Source organism: Monodelphis domestica, chromosome 4, assembly GCF_027887165.1.
Source record: "Monodelphis domestica isolate mMonDom1 chromosome 4, mMonDom1.pri, whole genome shotgun sequence".
Classification (NCBI taxonomy): domain Eukaryota; kingdom Metazoa; phylum Chordata; class Mammalia; order Didelphimorphia; family Didelphidae; genus Monodelphis; species Monodelphis domestica.
Genome location: NC_077230.1, coordinates 13,758,129 through 13,768,043, shown reverse-complemented (window position 1 = coordinate 13,768,043; position 9,915 = coordinate 13,758,129). Strand labels below are relative to the sequence as shown.

Sequence of the window (9,915 nt, the reverse complement as noted above, 5' to 3'; positions counted from 1 at the left end):
TTCTGAGGAAGGTGAAATTGGGAAGGAAATCTGGCTGGGTATGAAGTCTGGGAGCTGCTATTTCCAGGGATCTTTGGCTTATTTGTCCATTGGTAGATGGTGGATGAAAATGAGGTAGGTCTTCTTCTAAAGGGATAATGTATAAAAAGTGTTTTGTAAACCTTAAAGTGTCTATAATGGTTTTTAAGCATTTATAACAATGCTTTGTATTCTTTCTGAGCAAAGGAAAAAAGAGAAGAGAAAGGAAAAGGAAAGCTACATATTGAAATACACAAAGATTCCATTGCTGCAAAGTAAAGATTCAAAATAAAACTTGGCATAGTAAAATGGGGACCCTGGCTGAAGCTCAAATTTTCAAGGAGATTCTGAGTATAGTTCCTGAAGTTGCAAGCCTTGTGTGACTTCTAATACCAGTATATCCCTTTGCCACTCATCAAAGATGTTTGAATGTCAAGGTTACTATTTCTGCCTCAAAGAACATGATTGTAAGGAAATTTATCTTCTTTCTATTAACTTCGGCAGTCATAATGATACCTTATATGTGGCAGAAGTCTGGACATTTCTATGTTAAGGACCTTCTTTCCTTTATAACCTTCTACAGCAACAACAGGATTCTCAAATATTGTGGGCAAGTATATTTCTATGAAAGAGGCTATAGTACTTTTAGACTGCAATCAAATAATGTCGTGTTTAAAGGGCAAAGTGTTTGTATTGCACACCAAGCACATCTTACTAACCAGCTGGTTTTTGTAACTCCTCGTTGCTGTTTTTTCTCTACGTACACTGTAGAGTTTGTTTAATCCTGTAAATGGCCAAATTTGGAGCACACCCCAGCTTAGGTGTAACTAAGTAGCAAAGTTGAGTAATTAGAAGAAGAATATCCAAAACGCTTTGTCTGAGGAAACACAGATAATCCGTCCACTTTCCCTATTCTTGAAAATGTTTTCAAAGAAAATAAAGCAGTTGGGTGAGAGGAGCTGCAAGGCACCCTTCCATCTGTAAAATTCTGCAATATAAGAAAGGAATGAAAGAGGAGACGGAAAAAAATAGATATCACATTCAATGCCAAGGACAGAACACCTTGTTGAGAAATAAACCTTTTTCTGCCTCTTGGCAGGCAACGCGAGGAGGGAGGATGGAGTTGGGTAAAAGCATTGGATTTCTAGTTGCAACAAGGAAATCATCTCTACCACCCCGACTCCATCAGGAGGAAAAAAGGCTCTCTTCTTTCTCCTTCCTGGAGAATCGTATCGCGTGATAGCCTGAACCCCGGCGAGAGAATCACACAGTTTCTCAACAATAAACTATTTCAACGGTGCCAAAAATCACCTCTACACCCCCCAACCTCCCCCTCCCAACTCGCAGCGACGTGGGCGCCCCAGCCAATGAGGGCTTGCTTCAGCCCAAGCTCTAGACCCAGTTGGTTCTTTTCTTTTCCCCAAGTCCAAGAGCTGGATTTTTAAAGGACCTCAAGTCAGTACACTTCTTCCCTCTATGCCCCTCTCCCAGCTTCCACAAGCAGCTGCTCCCGCAATCAGATAGAGCAGGAAAGGTTAGCAAAACCCTCCGCGCGCTCTTGAAGTGTGGACTCTTTGTCATCTTTACCAGGAGCTTGGAACCCCACCCCACCCCCAAGAACGAGAACGCGAGTACACGCACACACACTCTCACTCACTCACTTACTCACACTCGTTACCACGCTTCCCCTACTTCCCCTGTACACCCTTTTTTACTATGAAGGTTTCTAAGCTCGCTTGAAAGTAGCTGTGCCTAAGATGTTGAGGCAACAACGACCCGGGGATGTGCAGCTCGGAGCTTCCCCGTATGAGTTGGTGGGCTATAGGCAGCAGCTGTCTTCTTCCTCTGGCACTGCCACCTTCCTTCCTAAGCAAGTCCACGAGAAGCTGGAGCCACCTCTCGAGCAGCTGCAGCAGGGCGTGGGAAAAAATGCCAAGGGTGGCAGCGGCTGCGGTGACAGCGGGAGCAGCAGCAGCAGCAAGACCGAGCTAAAGGAGGAGCAGCAGCAGCTGAGGAGAAAAATCAACAGCCGGGAGAGGAAAAGGATGCAAGATCTCAACCTGGCCATGGACGCTCTGAGAGAGGTCATCATGCCCTACTCTGCCGCCCACTGCCAGAGCTCCCCCGGCAGGAAGCTCTCCAAGATCGCCACACTGCTCCTCGCCAGAAACTACATCCTTCTTTTGGGCAGTTCCCTTCAGGAGCTGCGGCGGATCCTGGGCGAGATGAGCGGGCCAGGGCCGCGGCTGCTGCTCGCCGGCTTGCCCCTGTTCGCCGCCCCGGGATCGGTGCTGCTGGCCCCAGGGGGCGTGAACCACCCGGAGACTCTACACTCCAGCAAGTACCTGTCGCTGGAAGAGCCGCCGTGTGGCCAGTTCCCTCTACCCGGCAGCCCTGGTCTGTGTACCTGTGCTATCTGCAAGTTCCCGCATTTAATTCCTTCAGGCCTCGGGCTCGCTGCGGTACAGACACAGTTCCCCAAGTGAAGAGACTGGGCAGACCCCGTTGCACCCCTCCTCCCTTTTTCTTCCCGAGCCTGCCACCCCGTCATCACTGCCTCACTGATATGACTGCCACCCTCTCCCCTTTGCCAGTCCCAGCTCCCCGGAACCATCTACAGTAAGAACAGATCGTGGGGGTCGAGAGCGGTGTGAGACTACCGAAAGAACGAGATGGAGGCTCTTTAAGGGAGGGTTAGAGACTCCCTCCAAGTACATTTGCAGTTATGGGGACGTGATGAGTGAAGAAACAGTAACAGACGTTCGTTTTGGAGTTCGGGGGGCGATCTTTCCGGGTAGATTTCCCGCTTGCTCCCGGGTAGATTAAAATAAAGAGTGCAGCCAGATCTCTCCTGACCCCTCCCCGCACCGCACCGCGCCGCCCTGCTCCAAAGGGTGTAGATCTAGCTAACTTTTTCTTGTCCTTCTCTCCCCCCCCCCCCCCCCCCCCGGTCACTAAATGTAGGGATTATTCCATTCTCTTCCTTTGCTTCCAAGAAAGCAACCCTTTCCTCGGCTCCCGTAAATCCCCGGGCGTTTATGTAAGGAGAAGTGGGAGTCAAGGGGGTGGGGATCTTTTCCCTCCAGAAAGAGAGAATAGCAGCCTTTGTGTCTACTTTTCACTAGCTTCGGACGGACTCTTCGAGGGGAAAGTGCGTCGAGGAGTGGAACGAGGAATCCTTCGGGTTTCTGGAAGACTCCTTTGTAGGGCCAGAATCCCAGAATGCTACGTGTGAACTTTAGCCCTACGGCTTGCTTAGGCTGGGTTTGGGCTGAGTCTTGTTTCACTCTCCGCCGAGGGCTGCGGGTGAGCAAGCTCGATCAGTGCGTTCACAAATTCAAATCTTGTTGGAAGTGCTGGTCTACGACGATGCTCGCTTCCTTTTGAAACCAGCTCACGATTGTTCAGGGAACCTTGCAGGGTTTTAAGTGTAATCTCGATTTTGTTTAATGTTCGTTTGTTTGGTTTCTCCCCTGGCCGTCCCTATTCATACTTCTAGGAAAGGAAACGAAGAACGGTCCACTTTCGCCAGTTTTTCCGTTAGCCTACCCAGCTTTTGAGTTTGGTAAACATTCATATAATGCCCTTCCTCCAAGCAACAGTTTTCTTAGATTCCTGAAAATAAGTACACTCCTCTCATACTCTGACTTAAAGGGGGCCGGGGGGGGGGGGGGGGCCTCGATTAACTTGTATTTCCTTAAGAAAGACTTGAAATTGCCTGGGAGCAAGTAGTTAAGTTAATCCTTTCATCATGAAAGCGATCGGGGCAGTTTTCTTATAGGTCCATTCCGGGCAATGGCTTCTAACCGAAGTTTTAATAAATCCACAGCTATGTTTCTTCCTATCCACTCCATTTCGGGTCTTGATTTGTAAGGGGCATTAAGTGTTCTTTTTTTAATGTCAGGATATGACGGGGGATTTTTATTGTTGGGAATTGTGCTGTTTAAAACCCATTTTAAAACTAACCTTCTTTCCTTCTTGTATTGTTGAAGCATCCCAATAAATAAATAAAAACATAACCAACTACTTGACTTGTCTGTATTTAAAGACTTCTGGACATGATTCTAAATCTAGGAAGGAATACTGAACGGTAAAATGACTGACTTTGCATTTCAAAAGACAGAACATCACACACACACACACACACACACACACACACACACACACACACACACACACACACACACACACCCCAGGTTTTGTTTTTTTTTCTTTTTAGTTTTGGTAGACAAGTATCAGGTGAGAAATTGGCAACAGGATGGAAATGGAGGGCCAAGAAATTCTAATCCCCACAGTTCTATTAAATCATTGCCCAAGTTTTAGCAGGCAGCCATCTCCCAAATGCTTTTCACCTGGAAAATAGGTTGCAAGATAAGCTTATTTTCAACTCATTTGGGGTTCCAGTATCTGCTTTATCTAAGTAGACCGTAATTATCTCAAAGAGCTAATCTCTGATTTCTTTTCTAGGACGTTTATAACCAGCTTTGGCTAGTGTATCAGTAAATTACAACATTTGTTTTTCAGGAATACTTTTAAAGGGCAAGAGAAATTTCTATCAGTCTCAAAACCCAGTTAATGATGTGACATGGCATATGTTACAGTTAACATTTTATTGTCAACTCCCAAATGGAAAGAACACTGAAATATAATGAAGTGACTTAGGATCACATAGCAGGTTATTCAGGTTGATATTACCAGGTCATGCTACTAAGTGATTATTCTTTCTAAAGTTGTTTCTCAGTGGGCCAATTAGAAAGGGCAATCTGAGCTTTATAGATTGGAAAGGGTTAAGAGTGGGGGGGAAAGGGATCAAATTCATTTTCCCTTCATGCTAACCAAGAACTACCTTCCCAGCTAAAAGAGAAAAAGAGAAATGGGACAGAGAATGCCACATCACCCCATCTCATAATCTTGATTATCTTTTTCCTCGACTTTGGCACTTCTAGTCAGCCTGTAACTAGAAATTACTAGCTTTTAAAATATAATTCTCTCTCTTCTACACCTTCCAAAATTAACATTAAAAATAACCCAACATAGGAATCAAATAGAGAAATTGAACACAATAACTGAAGAAAAATCTAACTGGAAGTAAATTTCTGAAAATCTATAGCTCCAATAGATATTTATTTAATTCTTAAATAATTGAATTGGAAACAAGGTGTTGGGCAATGGAGATACAAGAAATAATTAAGATATGGTCTCTAACCGAACTGATAAGCTGATACATATCGTATGGCAAGACATCATCCCATCAAGGACTGGCTCCATCTTCATAAAAGAAAAGGAGGCTAGGGGAGACCATAGAACTGGGGTTCCCTTTGCCCCTAATGACCTCAAAAGCAAAGAATGCACTATTTATTGCCTCTCTTATGGGAGCACTGGTACTATATTTACAGCCTTACTGACCAGGAGAACACAAAGCTCGTTGCACTGAAGACAGTCAAAGACTGTTTTAGACACAGGTAGGCAGGTTACATTTAAGCACAACAAAATGGTTTTATGGATCATTTGAAGGAATTGGGCATATTCAGCCCAGAGAAGAAGAATCGCATGGAGGGTGGTGGTTGGGCATGACTGCCATATTTTTTTTAAACCCTTACCTTCCTTCTTGGAGTCAATACTGGGTATTGGCTCCAAGGCAGAAGAGTGGTAAGGGCTAGGCAATGGGGGTCAAGTGACTTGCCCAGGGTCACACAGCTGGGAAGTATCTGAGGCCAAATTTGAACCCAGGACCTCCCATCTCTAGGCCTGGCTCTCAAGCTACTAAGCTACCCAGCTGCCCCCATGACTGCAATATTTAAATATTTGGAACTCCATCATGTGAAAGAGATGTTGGATGATTTGTTTGGCCTCTGTAAGAAGGCCATGTCTGATTCAGACTGGTCTGGTAGCTCGGGTTCAAGACTGAAATGAAGTTAAGACTGTTACAGAGAAGCTGCTAAGTGGCTCAATGGAATAAAAAAAGCCAGGCCTAGGCCTAGATATAGGAGGTCCTGGTCAAATCTGGCCTCAGACACTTCCTAGCTATATGCCCCTGGGCAAGTCATTTAACCCCCATTGCTAAGCCTAACCACTCTTCTGCCTTGGAAATGATATACAACATTGACTCTGAGACAGAAGGTAAGGGTTTAAAACCAACAAAGTCATAAAATATCTGATACTTAATAAAAGGTTTACTTACCCCCAGCAAGAGACATTTGGCAAAGATGATTTCGCTGGGTATACTTTGCCTGCCTCTTTATTGCCCACTATGGTCACTGAACCAGAAAGGTAGGTGATTCCGTCTACACTAGACTTAGGTCCTAAGAAAGGGACTTAGAGTCCCAGATGAGCGAGCCCTGAAAGGTAGAACTAGAAGCATTGGGTAGAAGTTGCATTTAGGCTACTTGAGGCTTGATGCAAAGAAATAGCATCTATGTCAACTAGGCTGCCTGGGGATGTAGTTAGTAACCCATCATTTTTTCAGTTGTGTCCCGACTCTCCGTGACTCTATTTGGTGTCTTCTTGGCAAAGATACTGGAGTACTTTGTCATTTACTTCTCCAACTCATTTTACAAGATGAGGAAACTGAGGCAAAGTTAAGTAACTTGCCCAGAGTCACACAAGTATTAAGAGTCTGAGGCCATATTTGAACTCAGGAAGAGTTTTAGAATAAAGACAGAGTAGTATGGTGAATAGGACCCTGAACCGATAATCAGGAAGACCTGAGTTCAAAGTCTATCCTTAAATACTTACTAACTATGGCACCCCATGCAAGTCATTGTCTATGCCTCAGTTTCTTCATCTATAAACTAATGGAGTTGAACTTTTTGGTCTCTAAGGTTTCTTCCAGCTTTAAATCTATGATCCTTTGACTATTATTCTATTGAAAGAAATAATTACTGACAATATAGTAAGGGAAAGAACATGAACTGTTACAGAGTAAACATAATCAGAACTTTTGTAGTTGTTCAGTTTTTTCCTTTGTGTTCAACTCTCTGTGACTCTGTTTGGAGTTTTCTTGGCAAAGATGCCCAAGTGGTTTGCTCTTTCCTTCTCCATCTCATTTTACAGATGAGAAAATGGAGGCAAACGGGACAAAGTGGCTTACCCAAAGTTGCACAACTGCTAAGTGTCTGAGATTGGATTTCGTCTCAGCAAATGAGTGAGTCTTCCTGACTTCAGGCTCAGCACTCTATCCACGGAGCCATCTAGCCTCAACAAATAACATGCGATCATTACTTCTACAAATCTAAGAAACAGGTGGGGGTGGCATGAGGTGGGAGACTGACCCTGCCAAACTCATAATAATCATCATTATGGCCAAGCCGACAAGTGTCTTGCTACTGTAGAAAGGCAAGATGTGGAAGAACAAATTGGAAAAACCAATCCCACTCAAATACTTTAGTATAAGAGGTGATGACCACTAAAGCGTGGACACTAAGGTTTTCCATGAATGCATATGCCATGGACTGAAGCTAGGCATGTTTTTGTATTATGTCAAACTTAACATGAAGGCACTGAAAAGCTAGATTTAATAACAATTCCAAAAGTGCTACCTAACAGTGAAACAGAATTGGTCTCTATTTGGAGTCACTAGTGTCCTCATCGTGCGGTAATAAACATGTGATGTCTTCTTTTAAGAACTATGGGATCCGACCTGACTTACATCAGAGAGGGAGCTGGCAAAATCCTTTCATAATAATTCATTGTCACTGGAAAACTGTAAGCATTTGAACTAATAAATATGAATTTTCTTTGGACATGTAGCTTTCTAGTTTGGGAAAGAAATTAGAGTTTGTCAACAATCTGTTCTTCATCCTATTAACAGTATATGAGATTTCTGTTTCTCATTTGATTGCATCTGTCTACTTTGGACCAAATAGACAACTAGAGAGTTTTCATTTCCTCATTCTTTGGGTGTTGAGATTGAGCTATCCCTTTTCTTATTTCCATTGATTTGGCTCCTTATTACACCGCAACCTCTTAACTTCTGCCTTTAATTATTGATTAATTGTAGGGAGAGTCTCTGATACATTTTATAGATTTGTATTCCATTCCATGTTTCTTTTATGTCCTTAAGTGACACAATACTCAAGTTTTCTAATGAGAATAACAGCTAGATATGGCTATTATCTTCCAGTGGCTTGCTACAGGTCTTCCAGATGGTATCTGACATTTGCATTGTGGAATATTCCTAGAGAGCATCCCCTTTCTCTCTATGGTCCTTACCTAGCCATTGGCCATAGCCTATATCCTTTGGTGCATGCGCTGAGCTGTTTTTATGTTCTCTCTCAAATGTTGTAAGAGGTTGCATGCTGGCTGGATATATCAGATATCAGCTTTTATGAATCACACGGAAATCACTCAGATCTGTGCGTATCCAGAGAACACAACAAGGAAGTAAAGCAAACTAGCAATATAATATTAGACTTATAAAGCAACAGAATACATATATGCTAATAAAGAAACAGCAACACAGTTTATAACTTACAACTCATAATTCTAATACTTGTACAATACTGATGTACTATTAACCACATATAGCAAAATAATGGCAGCAAGTCATGAAGAAATTACGGGACATCAACAAACACAAAATTACATACAAGGCACACATTGCATGGATAAACATTTGTGTTATCATTTGGCTTCATGGTTTCACTTCTGGTTAATCTGGACATAGTCAGATAGGCTCTAGTTCTAATATGACTTGCTGATCTCTCTACCCCAACACCTGAACCAGTTGATGGCACAAACTAATAAAAAGCCTCATCAAAATGATAGTCCTGCATTCAATCGATCAACATTTATTAAGTGCCTTCTAAATACCGGGCACTCTGCTAATCAATGGGGATAGAAAAAGAGGTAAACGTCATTTACTGCCCTCATGGAGCTTACAGCCTAATGAGAGAGATAATATACAAATAAACATGTACAAATATATTCCTAAATCTGAGCTTATAGAGTGTGTAGGCTGATCATTTGTATTACTAGATGCTGTTAAGTGCCCCTCTGTGGATAAAGTTCTAGCCAGGAACTCTCTCCTTGCTGGAATTGGGCCCAGGTCTGCTAGATTACAGTACACAATGTCTTCTTTACTACAAATGTTATTCTCTTGGTCACTCTGTGGTTCAGAAAGTCTTTGTACTGAGAGTTTTTGCTTTTAGAGATCACGGCAATATATAATAAGGGCGTCCACCTATCTCTCCTATGAATAATAAATGGTTGCAATAAGCTGTCTTTAAAACTCAGTTCCCTCCAGTCTCTGGGGTTATTATATATAAATGGGCCAATTACCAGCACCCACAACTAAACATGGAGTAGCCTTCTATCTGTCTGCTCTCTTGGATGTCCTTTGAATGCCCAGTCTCTCAACACTCCATCTCTTTGTTGGAGGTCTTGATAATGAACTTGAATAGCATGCCATTGCTTGTTTCAGGCAGAGTTCTTCTAAAGACAAGGCCAACTACAAGGCATCTTTCAGGCTATCTCTATGTGCTGTTATGAGAATTTGCAGTCTCCATCCTGTGAAACTCCAAAACACAAGTCAAAGTGTACACAAGATTCTCATCTGAATATGAGCAAACCTGTCACATCATTAATGATGAAGTTCTACACTTGTACTACAAATGGCACATGTTGAGTCCACTGAGGCCTTTATTCTGGTCTCAATGCTCCTAATATGTTCAACAAGCACACAGGCTGTGGACACTTTTGTAGATTATAATATAGACTTCATGCTTGCAACATCAATCGCGTCCTTGGGTAGCTTTGCTCTCAAAGGTTCTGCTTTGGTCAGAATGTATCTTGACCAAGAATCCATACCCTGAGAAATACTCCCACAATACTTTTGCAACTCTGAATGCTTTCTGACTCCTGGTTATGAATATTTGGTGAAATAAACAGTAACTTCTA

At 42.8% G+C, this 9,915-nt stretch overlaps 1 protein-coding gene across 1 annotated transcript; it reads left to right on the top strand.

The window, feature by feature from the left end:
* Nucleotides 1–1,401: 1,401 nt before the first annotated feature.
* Nucleotides 1,402–4,044, top strand: OLIG1 (oligodendrocyte transcription factor 1). The gene has a single exon (XM_001377291.4). The coding sequence runs from the start codon at nucleotides 1,776–1,778 to the stop codon at nucleotides 2,502–2,504; it is 729 nt and encodes a 242-aa protein (XP_001377328.1). The 5' UTR covers nucleotides 1,402–1,775; the 3' UTR covers nucleotides 2,505–4,044.
* Nucleotides 4,045–9,915: the final 5,871 nt, after the last annotated feature.